The sequence below is a fragment of the Chiloscyllium plagiosum genome, unplaced genomic scaffold, assembly GCF_037043375.1.
Source record: "Chiloscyllium plagiosum isolate Xiang-an unplaced genomic scaffold, Cpla_swu_hap1 HiC_scaffold_7, whole genome shotgun sequence".
NCBI lineage: Eukaryota > Metazoa > Chordata > Chondrichthyes > Orectolobiformes > Hemiscylliidae > Chiloscyllium > Chiloscyllium plagiosum.
In genome coordinates, this window is record NW_028270145.1 from 18316010 (window position 1) to 18334708 (window position 18699).

An 18699-nucleotide genomic window follows, 5' to 3' on the forward strand; every position below is an offset into this window, starting at 1 on the left:
CCAAGAACTGAATGAGCAAATTCACCTTCAAAATCATGTCAAAACTGACATCTTGCCTGAAAGCATTGACTCACACCAGGGTACAGTTCAGATGGGGTTTGGGTGTTCGCTGGTACCTCCCATGAGTTACTGTTCATATCTAACACTGAAGCAGTTCCCTTGTATTCAACAGTGTGAGGCCTTGTTTGCAAGCAGAAAGCCACATTCATACAGTGTAGCAATTGGGATCTACAGGACTGTCATATGCCCCAGAGATTTGCTGCTGGAGGGCTGACAATATAGGTGGCACAATTAACCTCTGTCAGTCCACGGTACAGAGCAGGAGCTAGACCTTCAAGCAATATCATGTATATGGTTTAGCATGGTATCTAGAGCAACATCATATTTCAGATCTTGCCATCAGAGTCATCTCCTCCCAAGTCTTGATCAATTGGGCCAAAGGACTGAGGAATGGTCAACAGACTTTAATTTGGATCAATACTAGGTATTGCATTTTGGCAGAACAAAGAAAGGCTGGACTAATACAGTTAATGGTAGAGCTCTGGGTAGTGTTGCTGAACAGAAAGACTTAGGGGTTCAAGTATGTAATTCTTTGAAATTTGCGTCATAGGTAGGCAGGTTGCTTAAGAAGGCATTTAGTGCACTTGCCTTCATTGCTCATGCTCAGACTATTGAGAGTTGGGAAGTCATGTTGAGTTTGTACAGGATGTTGGCAAGACCAGTTTTGGTGTACTGTGTCCAAATCTGGTTGCCCTGCTATAAGAAGGAAATTATTAAATTGGAGAGGCCCCATAAAAGATTTCCCAGGATGTTGCCGGGAATGAAAAGTTTAGTTAAAAGGGGAGGCTGGATAGGCTGGGACTTCTATCACTGGAGGATAGGAGGTTAAGAGGGTGACCTTAGAGAGGTTTATAAAATCATGACGGGCACAGCTAAGGTGATAGCAAAGGTCATTCCCCATGGTGGGGGAGTTCAAAATTAGGGATCATATTTTAAGGTAAGAGGAGAAAGACTTAAAAGAGACCTGAGGGGCAATTTTTTCACACAAAGAATGATTCGCAAGTGGAATAAACTGCCAAAGGAAGTGGTTGATGCAGGTATAGTTGCAACACTTAAAAGACATTTGGATAAGTACACAAAGAGGAACGGTTCAGAGGGATAAGCACCAAATGCAAACAAGTGGGATTAGTTTAGGATGGGAAACTTGGACAGCATGGACGAGTTGGACCGAAAGATCTATTTCCATGCTGTATGACTCTATGACTCTGTAAATCAGGTTTTATGTACAGCTGTTTTAACTTTGGCTTAACCATATATCTTAACTTCAATATTAAGAAAACTTCTGCCATGTACAAGTCAGTCTCAAGAAGATTAGGTACACAGTAGAAGAATGTGGAATTTGCTACCAGAGAACAGTTGAGGTGAATAGTATTGACGCATTTATGGATTGATGTGGGAGCAAGAAATAAAAATGTAGAATGAGATGGAGTCAGGATGGGGTGGGGGGATGCTTATATGGAACTTAAAGACCAGAATGGGCCATTTATCCTGAACAGTCCTGAAGTTCAGTGTAACCGCAATAAACCTCACCCGAACTATGAATAAGTCAGATTGTACATTTGTGCCAGATGCATGTCGTTTTATAGAGCAGGCCCACTCACTCCAACCACTGAGTTAAGTCTGGACCAAACTCACTCGGAGGAGATGACAACCTAGTGGTATAGTGGCTAGATTGTTAATCCAGAGACCCAGGCTATGTTCTGAGGACCCGGATTTGAATCCCACCACGGCAGATGGTGGAATGTGAATTCAATAAAAATCTGGAATTAAGAGCTTAACGGAGACCATTAATTCATTTTTGATTGTCTGGAAAAGCCCATCTGGTTCACTGATGTCCTTTAGGGAAGGGAACTGCTGTCCTTACCTGGTCCAGCCTACACCTGACTCCAAACCCACAGCAATGTGCTTGACCCTTAACTGCCCTCTGGGTAATTAGGGACTAGGCCGAGCCAGTGACACCCTCATCCTGTAAATGAATAAAAAGGCTTCCTTCCGTCCAGCTTAGGATGGACTTAAAACGCAGGACTCGGGCATCCTGAGGCTGTGATCCCACCACTGGGATGAGATGCAACGCTGGGTGTCCAGCAATGATGCAGGGTGGAACTCGGACTGATTGTGAAGGCAGCTCAGTTGCCCCTGTCCAGTCAAAGGGAATGGGTGGACTTCCAATTCTGGAGGGAGTGTAGCAGGCCAACTGGATTGACAGCTCAGCAGACCCTCTCTGAAGAGTGCTTGTATGACCAGAAATCAAAGCAGTTATCAGTGCATCACTGCAGAAGAGAAAACACTCCAGGCCACAAGCCTGTCCCTCGGGCAAACCTGGCTGCAGAGGGAGTATTAAATTCAGGGAGGCAATGATTAGATTACTTACAGTGTGGAAACAGGCCCTTCGGCCCAACAAGTCCACACCGACCCGCCGAAGTGCAACCCACCCAGACCCATTCCCCTCCATTTACCTCTGCACCTAACACTACGGGCAACTTAGCACGGTCAATTCACCTGACCTGCACATTTTTGGACTGTGGGAGGAAACCGGAGCACCCGGAGGAAACCCACAGACACAGGGAGAACGTGCAAACTCCACTCAGTTTAGTCGCCTGAGGCGGGAATTGAACCCAGGTCTCTGGCGCTGTGAGGCAGCAGTGCTAACCACTGTGCCACCGTGCCGCCCCGAAATGATGGCTGATTCCTCACCCCCTGCCCCCCGATCCCTCCCACCTTCACCCCAGCTCTGCTCCCATGAGGCCTGCTCAGTTCATCAGGTTTTGGTTATATCTGGTAGGAGTTGCCAGCTTGGAAAATCCCAGACAGATTTTGATGTGTTGGGGATTTTAAGTTGGCCTAATTGGCTTTCTGGCTGCTGCCAGGCAATTAACCACCAAAACACTCTACCCCTCCCACCCCCCCCCCCCCCCCCCCCCCACCCCCTCCAATCTGACCTCGATGAAAAATAACCGGAGGCTGAGTCATGCCAGGAGATCAGCAGGCCATCTGGGAGCAGGGTCAGCCTTCTCTGCTCCTCCCTCTGTATCCCAACAGAAAGGTGCCTCAATAGACAATGTGCTTGCTCAGGGTCAACATTTGCTACCCAGGATTTATCTGGAATGCAGGAGAGTAGAGAGAATGTGTGCCAACAAAAGCACACAGCTTCCCGTAAATCCCTGCGGCTGATTTATTCGGCTGGATTGCAAACAGGTTTTCAGGTTAGGGTCTGGGTAGTGTGATAGCCAAGTAGATGGAAAGGAATGGAAGCTGAATTTTTCTTTCTTTCCATAAATGGCAGGCTATTGTTTTCATCGTTCTGGGTCTCGGTCTGTCTCGCTGACTATATGCAGCTGTTTTCTATTTAGATTAGATTAGATTAGATTCCCTACAGTATGGAAACAGGCCCTTTGGCCCAACAAGTCCACACCAACCCTCTGAAGAGTAACCCACCCAGGTCGATTCCCCTACCCTATATTTACCCCTGACTAATGCACCTAACACTACGGGCAATTGAGCATGGCCAATTCACAAAACCTGCACATCAATAGACTGCGGGGAAGAAACCGGAGCACCCGGAGGAAACCCACGCAGACATGGGGAGAATGTGCAAACCCCACACAGACAGTTGCCCGAGGCTGGAATGTTGTTTGCTCATATTCTGTGGCAGTGTTTAACATCAGTAAACTTTAAATGTTGCCCCCCCACTACCCAAAAGGACCATCCCCAGATGTCAAGCCTTCATTGAGCTGTGGAGTGGGCTTAATGGCTTTGTCCCCAAACCTCCAGCTGAACTATTGACAATGGGAAGGGAGCAAACAGTAGATTTACTAGCATTCATCCAATCCCACACAGCTTGGCTTTTTGACAGTGACATTGTCCACCTTTGGGATTTAGATTAGAATCCAAATTAAACATGATGGTGCTACAGTACTTGGGGCCAGGCGCAAATCAACATACTCTTTTCTCTGGCTTGAGTTGACACTAAGGAAAAAACAAGTTAGAATCTTGTTGGGGGGGGGGGGGGAGGGGAATGGTTTCCAGGGTTGGGGTCCTAAGAGAATGGAATGTTTTGGCCCTGTCTCTCATCCCAGTGGTAGGATCAGAGCCTCAGGATAAAAGTTTAACCTTTTCATGCCCAGTCCCTGGGTTTTAAGTGCGTCCCAAACCAGAAGGGAAGGGGTCAGAAGTCACACGATGCCCGGTTCTTGTCCAACAGGTTTATTTGAAATCACAAGCTTTCAAAGCGCTGCCCCTTCATCAGGTGAAGTCACTGCTGACTCTGTCCATCATCAGCACCTCCACATGGAGGGAAGCAAGCCTCTTTGCCTGATAGCTACGAACACTTTTAAGGTGAAATGAGTTTGGTCCAGTCTTAACACGGTAGCTGGACTGAGTGGGCCTGCTCTATAAAATGACATAAATGTACAATCTGACTTATTCATAGTTAGGGTGAGGTTTATTGCAGTTACACTGAATTAAGAACCATTTGGGATAAGCGGCTCATTCTGGTCATAATGTTCCATACAAACATCACCCTCCTCCATTCTGACTCCATCTCACCCTATCCTTTTACTCCTTCATCCCACATATCCACCATCCCGTAGCCACATCAATAGCATTCACCTCAACTGCTCTCTGGTAGCACATTTCACACTCTCACCACTCTCTGATGAAAGAAATTTCTCCTGCCTTCCTTATTGCATTTATAAGTGACTCCCTTTCATTTATGACCTATAATTTTACATCTTCTTGCCGGCGGAATGACATTCTCTGTGTCTCCCCAGTCTAGGAGAAAGTGAGGACTGCAGATGCTGGAGATCAGAGCTGAAAATGTGTAGCTGGAAAAGCGCAGCAGGTCAGGCAGCATCCAAGGAGCAGGAGAATCGACATTTCGGGCATGAGCCCTTCGGAAGGGCTCATGCCCGAAATGTCGATTCTCCTGCTCCTTGGATGCTGCCTGACCTGCTGCGCTTTTCCAGCAACACATCTCCCCAGTCAAATAATTTAAAACCCACTATTATATTCACACCCCACTCACCACAGTTTTGTCTTCTCTGCTGAAAAAAGTCTCAGCCTGGTCTATCGTTCCCGATGGCTACAGCTTGAGTAGCAATGCGTCATTGAACTGAGGTAGAGAGAGCTTTACTTCCCCTCTGAACTAATAAACTTCCTCTCTATACCTGCCCTGAGAGTGCTAACTGAATGGTGTAAAGTGAAAGTTACTCTGGATTAAAGCTCACAATGCTGATCATCGACGCTGACTTCATAAGAACTACAAAAAACATCCTGGTCCGCTAAGACGAGGAGGAGGAGAAAAATGGTATAAAATCCATTCAATGAAGCAGCTTTGCCTCTTTTGACAACTTGCATTGAAATAGTGATTTAAGCAAAGACAGACCAACCTGTTTCACTTGATGTGTAATCACAGAAAACCGAAGCTGAAGAAGAGAGATAGTAGAAGCAGATGATCAAAAATGTAGTCAGAGATAGGTTTGAATGTGAAGAGCTGGAAAGGAATGCGTATAGAAGGAGGAAATGCAAGAATAAAGGGGAGATGGCTAAGGCACCACCGGTACAAAGGCAACCGGGAGATTGACAGACTGTCAGAATCAGAGGGCTCAGAGAGTTCAGGAAGCTATTGGGGTGGAGCTAGGGAAAGGCAAGGCCATGGAGGGATTCAAACATCAGATTAGGAATTTCAGGTTTGAGGGAGGCAACGTAGGTTAGGAAGAAGAAGGATGAAAAGTGATCAAGGCTGGATGTGAAGGGGGATGCACAGGCAGAGGTTTGGATGAGCTGAAGTTCACGGAAGCTGCAGAACAGGGGTCTGGCAGGAGTTAATTGGAACATTTGAGACTGGTGATGGCAAAGGATAGATGAGGTATTCAAAAGAAAACGGTTTGACCCTGTGGCAGAGATGGACCCTGTGGCAGAGATGGACATGTAATGGAGTGGGGAGTAGGTGTTCTTCATAATGAGAAGGGCTTAGACTGAGAAGGCCAGTGTGGAGATGAACTGGCTGACAGGGTTGCAACATTTCTGGTTCAGGATGTGGAGACTGGAATTGGTAACCACAGAATCTTTGTTCAAGAGTAGGTGAGGTGAGAGCATGGTATCAAGGAGCCCTAGCAATACAAGAATCAATGAATATCAGGGGTCAAACTCGGAGTCACACCTGGCACATAGGAAGATGGTTGTGGTTGTTGGAGGTCAGTCATCTCAGCTCCAGGACATCTCGACAGGAGTTCCCCAGTGTACTATCCTGGGCCCAACCATCTTCAGCTGCTTCATCAATGACCTTCCCTCCATCACATTCTGACCTCTCAGACATTAAACAAGGCTGCACCCATATGGATCAAAACTGGACAACATCCAGGGTGTGGGTTGTTAAGTTGCAAATGACATTCATGCTACACGTTACCAGGCAATGCCTCTCAAACAAGTGAAAATCTAATAATTCCCCTAATCTAATAATGCTAATAATTCAAATAAACTTTCAATAGGATTACTATCCCTGAATCTCCGACATCCAACATCCTGGGGGGTTACCATTGACCAGAAACTGAACTGGACTACCTCCATAAGTAGGATAAAGTGAGGACTGCAGAGGGTCAGAGTCAAAAAGTGTGGCGTTGGAAAAGCACAGCAGGTCAGGCAGCGTCCAAGGAGGAGAGTCGACATTTCAGGCATAAGCCCTTCACCACAATGGCCACAACAGCAGGTCAGGCAAATGGAATCCTGGAGTAAGTCACCTACCATCACTCATCTCCTGACTCCTCAAAGCCACTATCTACAAGGCACAAGTCAAGAGGGTGATGGAATCCCCCCACCTGCCTGGATGGGTGCAGCTCCAACAACACTCGAGAAGCTTGCCGCCATCCAGGACAAAGCACCCTGCTTGACTGAGATGTTCCCGGGCTGACCAATTTCACCATAGAAAATCCTAAATGGCCTCCTTCTTTAAAGACCACAATGTCCCCTCCCACGTGGTCGATGATGCCCTCCAGCACATCTCCTCCACTTCCTGCACCTCCACCCTTGAACCCCACCCCTCACAATGCAACAAGGACAGAACCCCACCCCCCACCTGTCCTTACCTTCCATCCCATCATCCTCCGCCAGCTATAAATGGACCCCGTCACAAGGGATATATTTCTCTCCTCACCCCTATCAGCATGCCAGAGAGACCATACCCTCTGTGACTTCCTTGTCAGATCCACGCCCCCCCACCAGCCCTCACCCCACTCCCAGCACATTCCCCTGCCACCACAGGAAGTGCAAAACCTGCAGCCCCCAACTATGCCCCCACCTCCGTCCAAGGCCCCAACGGATCCTTCCACATCCATCAGAAATTTACCTGTACCTCCACAAAGGTCATCTACTGTACCCTGTTGTACCCGATGTGGTCTTCTCTACATCAGGGAGACTGGATGTGAACTTACAGATTGTTTCCGAGAACATCTCTGGGACACCCGCACCCACCAACCCCACTGCCCTGTAGCTGAATACTTAAACTCCCCCTCCCACACCACCAAGGACATGCAGGTCTTGGGTGTCCTCCATCGCCAAACCCTAACCACCTGACGCCTGGAGGAAGAACGGCTCATCTTCCACCTTGGGACCCTGCAACCACATGGGATTAATGTGCATTTTACCAATTTCCTCATTTCCCCTTCTCCCACATTATCCCAATCCCAGGCCTCCAACTTGGCACCGCCCTCTTGACCCGACCATCGTCTTTCCCATCTATCCACTCCACCCTCCACTCCGACCCATCATCCTCCATCTACCTATCACATTCCCAGCTTCGCCCCATCCCAACGCCCTCCCATTTATCTCTCAGTCCCCTTGATCCACAAGCCTCATTCCTGATGAAGGGCTTATGCCCGAAACGTTGATTCTCCTGCTCCTCGGATGCTGCCTGATCTGCTGTGCCTTTCCAGCACCACACTCTCAATTGAGACCATAGTCACCAACTTCAACATGGCTTCTTCTATCACCAATGTACCATCCATAAAAGGCACTTCAGCAACTCCCCAAGGTTCCTTGGACAGCACTTCCAAACCACAACCTCTACCATCCAGAAGGCCAAGGGCAGCAGATGCATGGGAAAAACCACTTTTGCAAGGTCCCTTTCAAGACAAGATCCTGGACTAACAACCAGGTGGCTTGCTCCCAGAGGAGAAAGTGAGGACTGCAGATGCTGGAGATCAGAGCTGAAAAATGTGTTGCTGGAAAAGTGCAGCAGCTCAGGCAGCATCCAAGAAGCAGCAGAATCCTGTACCTATGGGGTGCAGGATTCTCCTGCTCCTTGAATGCTGCCTGACCTGCTGCGCTTTTCCAGCGATTCTCTGGCTTCCTCTCAGAATAAAGGACTGGTTGTTTCAACTGAGATGAGGAGAGATTCCTTCACTCAAATGCTTGTAAATCTTTGGAATGCTCTCCCGAGAGACCTGTCGCTGTTCAGTCATAGTGGATATCCAAGACTGAGATGAATTAAGGGATTTAGGATAGTGCAAGAAGGTGGAGTTGATGTGGAATAACAGCCATAATTCTGTAGAAGGAGGAGCAGTCTCCATTGGTCAGATGGTTGACTCCAGCTCTTATGTTCCTGGGGACAGGAATGTTAGAGCTCATCTGTTACACAGTGTAACGACTTCCTCATCCCTTGATTCAAGGAAGACGTTTACTCAGGGCTACGGGTTTCTGCCACAGGCCAAATCTTGACCCGTCTATTCTGGCCACAGTTGATCAGCTAATCTTTCAGAGGCTACAGGGTTACCGTTCCAGAGCTGAGATGGAGGATTAGGCTGTGTGGCTCTCTCTGGCCAGTGCAGGCACAAGGGACCAAATGACCTCCTTTTGTCCTGCATATTTTGAAAATGGAGGACATTAAACATACAATCTGGGTTGGACATTTAATACAAACCCCATTTGTCTATGGGGTCCATGTAGGAAGTGTTACCCACAGAATGTTGAACATTTCTCAAGCATCTACTCCTTCCCATGGACACGAATATAGAATTTATTTTTAACTTCACTGAACATTTCACCAACAGGGTACCAGCAAGTGTATCTTCCTCAGAACTAGGCCTGCGCAGAAGCCAGCAAAGCTGAAAGGACCCCTCTGTGTTTTGATACTAGACATAGAAGCACTACAACACATGGAGAATACAGCACGTGTAGTAAAGATGGAGGCAGCAGTGGGATTTATAGGGTACTTACTCCGGACATGATTTTCCGCACAGTGAAGCATATCTGCCGCGTGAATAAACTGGTATCCAGTTCCTCGAGCCCGGAGCTCAGCCTCCGTATATCCAAGAACAATCTTGCCCCTGGCACAGAGAGGAAATGGTTAAGCAATGCAGACAGAAACCTGGGAAGCAGCATGACTCTGCAAAACAACTTTGTCCCCTTTGAGATGTTGGGTAGTGAACAACTCTCCCACTGGTGAGAAAACCTCCAACAGAAATTGGCTCAAATCTGCAAGGGGCAAACCCTCAGTTAAGGGGTGGAGGGATTCAATGGAACAAGATGTTTCTCAGGTCCCCTGAATGAAATAGTTGGCTTTGAATTTTTCAGCAATCTTAAGTTATAGCGAAGCTGGTTAGTTCAGTTAGCTGAATACATAGTTTGCAACATAGAGTGATGCTAGCAGTGTGGCTTCAATTCCTGCTCTGGGCTACCATGAAGGGTTCTTCAGATAGGGAGGTGACAGTCTAGTGGTAGTATTGCTGGACTGTTAATCCTGATACCCAGGTTCAAATCCCTGACAGTGGATGGTGGAGCTTTGATCCAAGTTTAAAAAGTCTGGAATTAGAGTCTAATGATGACCATGAATCCATTGTTGATTGTCAGGAAAAACCTGTCTGGCTTACTAATGTCTTTAGGGAAGGAAACTCTGCTGTCCTTACCTGGTCTGTCCTACGTGTGACTCCAGACTCATAGATATGTGTTTGCCTCTTAACTGCTGTCTTGGAAATTAGGGATGGGCAATAAATGCTGGCCCAGTCAGTGATGCCCTGATTCCATAAATGAATAAGAAAAACCCTTGCTTCCCAACTCCTTCCCCCGCCTGAGGTATAGTGACCTTTGGATTGAGAGCAGTCCTACAGTCCTCTGGGACAAAGGGGACTTTCGCCTCACTGCAGAGGGTCAGAGTCAAAAAGTGTTTCACCAACAAGAACTATTACTCAAAAAAAAGCTATTTCCCTCTTTACAATCTATAACCGTGACCTTGTCAATGGCTTCCAGCAACATCTTATTTCCATTCATAACACAGGATGTAGATTACTGATCAGCAAAGCAGGCTGCACATTAACTCAAGTGCCTGATAAGGATGCTACTGAGCTGTGTCAAAACACTTCCGATTATTCAAGCTGCAGTACAGGATATCGACTGGATTGAAAATAACCTACTCATGCATTGTTGTAAAAGCAATTTTACAATAATACAAATCATTGTAAAAGCAAACCAATTTTCTGTTACCAGTCGATAATAATACCAATTATTAATCTTCGCAAATGAAATAGCTACTGCCTGAACTTAACTAAGCTTCCACGTGAAGTGGAAACACCATGAGCACATTGAAGTGAGTGACTGGAGATTGGAATCATAACCTGGTCTTCATGTGACTGTGAATGATGCTTAGCATTTTTCCACCAAGTTAGCTACTCTCCTTAGACCCAAGATTCCAGTCACTAACTGGGCGGCCACATGATTTTCTTTGTAAATTCTCAAGTAAATTTGCTATTGTTTAGGGTGGAAGCAGGGGATTGTTTGTTTTAAGAAACTTCAGCATTGACGGTGTGTTGGCCATGCCCTCAATATTCTCAGGTTTCATAGCAGAGGCCCAGCTATAAAGGGGTGAGCAAGCATGGTGTCCCACTTCATGATGAATGATGAATGAAGGCAGAGCTATCAGCATACCCCCACATCTTTCAGAACATCATACTCATGTGAGTAACCACAGGGTTTAGCTGAATCACATAACCTCATCCTGATCCCAATCCTGACCCCGAGACTTCGGCAGGTCTTCAGGATGATGGAGTGAGACTGCAGACTTCCAGCTCCATGCCATAATGCAACTGCATCAGAATCCATTCAAGTGACAATGAAATTAACACAACACCATACATCTCAACTGGTTGATAAACACCCATCTTTACGCATCCTGGCTTATATGTGATTCCAGGCACGCACCCACATAGTTAACTCTTAACTGCCCTCTGAGAGTAGTCCAGTAAACCAATCAGCAATATCACCACCAGATAACTAGCAGTGGGCCTAACACCAGGCTAACCAGCATCACAGAATTATTATGACCATTCAGACCATCAGGCTCTATTAACAAGTGCCAATCTCCTGCTTTTTCCCATTGTTATCAGAAAATCCATCCAGTGTCACCCTGAGTGTCTCAATTGAACTGACCTGCACTATTTTTCCAGGCACTGCATTCCGCAGCTAAACTACTCGCTGTGTGAAAAGGTGTTTCTCACATCATCTTTGTTTCTTTTGCACATCACTTTTAAATCCATGCCCTCTCATTCTTGTTTCTTTTAGAACCAGAAACTGATTCACCTTATCTACTTTTTCCAACCTACTCAGGATTTTGAAAACCTCATCAGATCTCCTCTCAGCCACCTTCTCTCCAGAGAGAAAGTAATCAATCTATCCTCAGCTGAAGTCTGTCATATCTAGAAACATTCTAGTAAATTGATTTGGCACTCTCTACAATGTACTTGCATCTTTCCTATAATATCCAAAAAAGAGAAAATGCTGAAAAATCTCAGCAAGTCTGGCAGCATCTGTAAGGAGAGAAAAGAGCTGACGTTTCAAGTCTAACTGACAAAGGGTAGTCAGCTCTTTTCTCTCCTTACAGATGCTGCCAGACCTGCTGAGATTTTCCAGCATTTTCTCTTTTTTGGTTTCAGATTCCAGCATCCACAGTAATTTGCTTTTTTCCGATAATACGACTATACATAATACTCCAGCCGAGGTCTAACAAATGCCTTATACAAATTCAACGTCACCTCCGAGCTCATGTACTCTATGACCTTATTAATAAAGCTGAGAATGCTGCATGCTTTGTTTACTGTTCTGTCTGTCTCACCAACAATAATCTGTGCACATAGACACCCAGGGCCCTCTGCTCCTGCATCCCTTTTATATTGTGTTTCAGTGTTCTTTCAACCAAAGTGCACCACCTCACACTTCTCTATATTAAACCTCATTTGCCAACTATCCGCCCACACTAACCAACTTATCAATGTCCTTTTGGAGTTCCACACTGTCCTCTCACAGTTTAGAATTCTTCTAATTCTAATTCTTCTAAAATCATGAAAATTGTCCCCCTGCACACCAAGATCCAGATCGTTAACCTTTATCGGGAAAAGCAAGGGTCCCAATACCGACCCCTGGGAAACTTCACCACAAACCTTCCTCAGCCCCAAGAAATATCTATTGGCCATTACTCTCTGTTGCCAATCACTGAGCCAATTTTACATCCACGTTACTACTGACTCTTTTATACCAGGAACTGTGCAAGGAGATCAGTTAGCTCAGTTGGTTGGATAGCTGGTTTGCAATGTAGAGTGAACACAACAGTTCCCATTCCAGCTAAGGTTACCATGAAGGACAGTCCTCAGGTTAAATCATTACTAGTCATGTCTCTTGTGATAGGGCAGCCCTACAATCTGAGAAGACAATATTGATTTTAGCATGACCTACAACTTTCATCACAAGTCTGTTGTGAGGCTCTGTATCAAATGGCCTTCTTGAAATCCATGTATACTATGTGATAAGCCATTAAACCCTTGCCATTACCTCTTCAAAAAACTCCATCCTTGAAACTATGAAATATAAGAGTGGCATCACTGACCTAGATTTACTAGCAAATGGCACAAAGGAAATTCTGGACCATTTCATCAACGGGAGACAATTTTTGGCAATACAAGTCAAACACCCAAAGTCTAAAGGTGGTTCTTTCGACTTTGTTCCCAGTTCCTTACTTGGCATCGCAGGCGAGTGGTGTGAAGTCTAGTTTATGCTTGGTCCTGAAGATCATGTTCCTGGTCCGAATCTCCAGGATGGACGGAGGCTGGAGAGGTGTTGCCACGGCGAACAGAGCCAGCTGAGGGGGGATGGGAGTACCATCCTCCGCTTTCTTATTCTGCCCATGTAGGAACTTCAGCCGGCCCTGAAAGTTCAGAGCCTGGTAGGAAAAATAAAAACATCCACCAGAAAGAATAAATCTTCAAATTGAACTGCAAATAATGAAATTGCTGAGCATTTGAACGCCGCTTCTGAATCTGCACCCTTTTAAGAAATATGTTCAAGGTGAGGAGAGGGAGTTTTGCTTATTGACTATTTTTAGAATTCATAGAAGTCATAGAATCCCTGGTGTGGAAACTAGCCAATTGGCCCAACAAGTGCTCATCAACCTTCCGAAGAATATCCCACCCAGACCCATTCCCATACCCTATTAGTCTACACTTCCCCGACTAATGCACCTAACCTACACATCCCTATGCGTAATTTAGCACGGCCAATTCACCTAACCTGCACATCTTTGGACTGTGGGAGGAAACCAGAGCACCCGGAGGAAACCTACACAGACACACAGAGACTGTGCAAACCCCACATAAACTGTCACCCAAGGCTGGAATCAAACCCGGGTACCTGGCGCTGTGAGGCAGCAGTGTTAACCACAGGAAATGGAGAAAACACAACCTTCAAAAGCAAGTGCGTGCTTCCCAGTAAAAGGAATGAAAAGAAAAAGAGGAACATCAAAGCAAAAGGCCTCACACACTCCTGGGTTCTGAGAACATAAGGTGACCATTTGGCCCTTTGAGTCCATCCTGCCATTTAATAAGATTACGGCTGATCTGATTGTGGCTTAATGCCACTTCCCTCCACATTTCCCACAACATGCAACTCCCTTGTTTTTCAAAAATCCGGCTATGGCAGCCTTACTAATATTCGATGATTCAGGCTACGATGCTATTGGAAATTTCAAAGACCAATATTGCTCTGAAAGAAGAAACTCATTGCTGTCTCAGCTATGCAACTGTTTATTCTGAAACTGTTCCTCCAGTTTTAGGTTCTCTATAAGAAGGGAAACATTATCTCAGCATCTCGCTGTTTAGCCCCTTCAGTATGATTCTAAACCCCAGGAAATACAGAATCAGACTGCCCTGACAATTAAAACTCTTTCAGCCAGTAAATCTCTTTAAGCTGACTCCAATGTAAGTATTTCCTTCCTTTCATTAGGAGACTAAAATAATTGAAGTATTCGAGATGCAGTCTCAACAATGCTTTGCATAGTGGTTTCCATATTTTTACACTCAATCCTCCTTGCAATAAAAGGGCAATTTTTCATTTGCCTTCCTAATTAATGGCTGCACCTACATGCTAACCTTTGTGTTTCATGATTAAGGACACCTATATCCCTCTGCAGCTCAGCATTCTCCTTAGAAATAATATATTGCTTTTCAATTCATCTTACCCACAATTCACAGTTTTCCTCACTATATTCCAGCTGGCAAGTGTTTGCACACTCACTAAACCAACCTATGTCCCTTTGCAGACTTCTTGTGTCTTCCTCACAACTTATCTTGGTATCCACAGCAAATCTGTCTACAGTACACCCAACCTCTTCCTCCAAGGCAGTAACGTAGATTGTAAATAGCTGAAACTCCAGTATTAATCCTTCTAAAACCAAACTAGTCACAGTTTGATGATCTGGAAATGGCCAGTTATCCTGACTCTCCCAGACAAATGCAAAGTGCTCCAGATGCTGGATATCTGAAACATCTGGTCTCTTCTCTTTCATGTACTTTGACAGTAGGAGGTAGCACATCAATGTGACAGGCATTTCAGAACGGAAGTAGATATAGATAGTTACCAATCTGTTACCACTGGAATAGCCATTTATCGAAGGTTACTCGGACAGAAAGGAACTGCTAAAATCAACACAGGAAACATACTGTTTCAATACTATTGGATATCGAAGAGAAAGACAGATACCATAACTGTTGAAATTTAAGTCCACTTTTCACAATGATGCCCAACAGACAATGGGGGCTTTCTAACAATCTCTAAGCTCCAGAGACAATGATCTCACTGGCTCATCAGCTGCAAGTCGCCCCAGGAATAAATACAATGTTATGTGACCTGAGTGGCATCACTGAGAGTTCAAATGCCTTTCGGCAGGGGAAATGTCATTGCAAATCCATCAGCAGAGGTCAGCAATGATTAACCACAGTAATTGCAGAACTCCCACTGTAACTCTCAGATGGAATGTAAGAATGCAGGAAATAGGAGCTGTAATAAGCCATTCTGCATCTGGAGCCTACTTCATCATTTAACAAGATCGTGGCTGATCTTCTACCTTAACTCTCCCTCCTCACTCTATCCCCATCATCCCTGGATTCCCTTAGAATCCAAAACTAAACCAACAGCTATTTTTAGCATAGCCAATGATTGAGCATTCACTGATCTCCAGAACCGAGAGTTCCACAGAGAGTCACAGAGATGTACAGCACGGAAACTGACCCTCGGCCCAAGTCGTCCATGCCGACTAGATATCCTAACCTAATCTAGTCCCATTTGCCAGCACTTGACCTGTTTCCATCTAAACCTTTCCTATTCATATACCCATCCAGGTGCCTTTTAAATGCTGTAATTGTACCAGCTTCCACCATTTCCTCTGGCAGCTCATTCCATACATGCACCAACCACTGCGTGAAAAGGTTGCCTCTTAGGTCTCTTTTTTTTAATAGATATTTTTATTGAAAAAGAAGAATTTTAAGATATTTTACAAATTACAAAAATAATACACTAGTCTAATCTAGTGTATTCCACTTTGCAATATAATAACAACACCAATAGGAGGTTAAAAAAAACCTAACCTCTAATCTATTCTACAAACAACCAAAACATAAAAATAGGATATCATACATTACTGACAATAAAAAAAGGAGAAAAGACAAGAAATAAGTAAATAAATAACTAAATACATATTCAAAATAGATTTATATCAAGTCATAACAAAACCCGTATTTGTACGGGATTCCTACCTCCCGGGGACCCCAGAACCAGCCGGAACCATTACCACAGCTAAGCAAAGGCCCTGAACAATATGGCCAAAACATCTGTGTCGATGTAGTTCAAAACGGGCTGCCACGTTCTATAAAATAATTCCGTTTTTTGGTGCACTATATTTGTAAGGAAGTCAAGGGGGATATATTCCAAGACTTTCCTGTGCCAGTTTGAAAGTCGTGGGGAACCTTCAGATACCCAATTCACTAAAATATTTTCCCTCGCACAAAAGCAAAGGATAGTGGATAATTCCCTCCTGTATACATCCAAAGAGGGGAAATTTGGGGAGTGCAAGAGTAGAGGCACTGGATCCAACCCAATCTTTGTACCCAAAATCTTTGTCAAGGCATTCGCTACTCTAGCCCAATGCCTGCAGAGCTAATGGCATGTCCACAGACAAAGCGTGAGAGTGCAGACTTCGATTTTGCATTTAGGACACATTGGGGATGTTCCTGCCTTGAACTTTGCAAGTCGTTCAGGTGCCATGTGAGCCCTGTGAAGTATCTTCAATTGAGTAGGCTGAGTTCTGTTATAGATAGAGATCTTTCTGGCATTTCTAAGGAGATTTCCATCCCCCTAATTCTTGACTCCAGGTGTTATGTAACCGTTCCATGTCCTTCGATACCTTATTGCATAGTAAAGAGTAGAGAGTACTGATCGAGGGCGGACCCATCGGCCAAAGCACTCTCCTTTCCCTATCCGATTTATAAGGATTAATTATCAATGTGGTCTTCTTTTGTATAAAGTCTCGTATTTGAAAATACCGAGAAAAGTCCTTGCTGGGCAGCCCAAACGTCTGGCGCAGCTGCTCAAAGGGCATCATGACCTCCCCATCGAACCTAACAGCAAATACCTCTGGACTCCAAGATTTTGAAAGTAGCATCAGTCAGCCCTGGCTGGAATCCCAGTGCTCCCACTATAGGGGTATGAGAAGAAGGTTTTTGCAGGTTACCCTCATCTTGTCGCATTATCCTCCAGGCTTTGATTTTATTTAATTCAATAGGGTTTTTACAATAATCCGTAATAATTCTCATCTTGTCCATAAATAGTAGATTGAGGAGGGGATATTTTGCTTGGGACGCCTCAATATCTAAGCAGATTGATTGTGGGTCATAAGAGACCCAATCAGCCACATAAGATAACAGAGAGCTCAATTGGTACCTCCTAAAATCAGGAAAGCCCAGCCCTCCCTTTACTTGCGGAAGCTGCAGCTTTTTAATTTGATAAGGGGCTGTCTATGACTCCAAATAAAGGAGCTGAGCCAGCCGTAGAGCTTACATAGCACCTGTCTCGGTAGCATCAAGGGGAGCATTCTCACAGGATATAGAAGACAAGGTAGAATATTCATTTTAACTAGGGCTATTCTACCTAGCCAAGATATCGGGAGATCTTCCCAGCGTTGAACATCCTGTCTTATTTTCTCTAATATGTGCGTATAGTTGGCTGTATACAGTTGACCAACTGCCGGAGTAATAAAAATACCTAAGTACAGAAAACCTTCTCATGACCACCTAAAGGGAAAACAAGATCCATCCGGAAAATTGGATATACTGGCAAGGCCTCCTAACAGCATGGCCTCTGATTTCACAAAATTGATTTTGTAGCCTGAGAACATATCAAATAAATTGACCATTTGAATTAGGCGGGGCACTGATGTCAAAGGATCACTTAAGAAAAGGAGTACATTATCCACATAGAGAGTAATGTTGTGCTTGCCCGATCCAACTTCCGGAGCCATTATGTAAGGGTCAGTTTGTATAGCTTCTGCTAGCGGCTCAATCACTCGCGTAAATAATAATGGTGAGAGAGGACATCCCTGGTGACAGCCTCTGCCAATGCTAAAGCTATCCAAACTTAAACCTTTGGTGATCACCGCTGCTTTGGGATCATTATATAATACTACAACCCATTTAGTAAAGACTTCTCCAACACCAAACTGTTCCAGCGTATAAAAGAGATAATAGACAATAGGTGCAGGAGTAGGCCATTCTACCCGATGGAATGCCTTCTCTGCATCTAGGGAGATAACTGATCCCGGTATCGCTCCCTGCTGGTAGGCTTGTACCATATTTAAGAAACTTCTAATGTTATTAGTTGATCTGAGGCCCTTTATAAACCCTGGTCCTTTTTTATAATGAATGATAAAACCCTCTCCAGTGTTAATGCTAACATTATTGAAAGAATTTTAAAATCCACATTTAACAAGGATATGGGTCTGTACGAAGAGCAGTCATCTGGGGCCTTTCTCTTCTTAAGAATGAGAGAAATATTTGCTTCTCTCAGAGAAGGCGGGAGGCAGTCCTGACTATGTGAATAATTATACATATTTATAGGTGGCCCAACCAATTCCCCTATAAATTCTTTATAGAACTCAGCCTGGAATCTGTCGAGTCAGGGGCCCTTTGCCACTCTGAAGCTGCCTAACAGCCTCCTGTACTTCCTGGATTGTCAGGGGGCCATTCAAGAGCGACACCTGCTCCGAGGTAAGGCCTGGGAGGGCCAGATTTTTAAAGAAAGACTCCGTCTTCCACATTCTATCCTCACAGTCCTGCG

The 18699-nt window shown here is 44.9% G+C and overlaps 1 protein-coding gene across 2 annotated transcripts in view; it reads right to left on the bottom strand.

Moving 5' to 3' along the window:
• Window positions 1–18699, bottom strand: part of ahr1b (aryl hydrocarbon receptor 1b) — a 159620-nt gene that overhangs the window by 23274 nt on the left and 117647 nt on the right. For both annotated transcript variants that reach the window (XM_043693099.2, XM_087988777.1), the window contains 2 exons: window positions 13056–13258; window positions 9271–9380 (listed from right to left, as the gene is read on the bottom strand). In XM_043693099.2, coding sequence (XP_043549034.2) covers window positions 9271–9380; window positions 13056–13258 — 313 coding nt within the window. The remainder of the gene's footprint in view (window positions 1–9270; window positions 9381–13055; window positions 13259–18699) is intronic.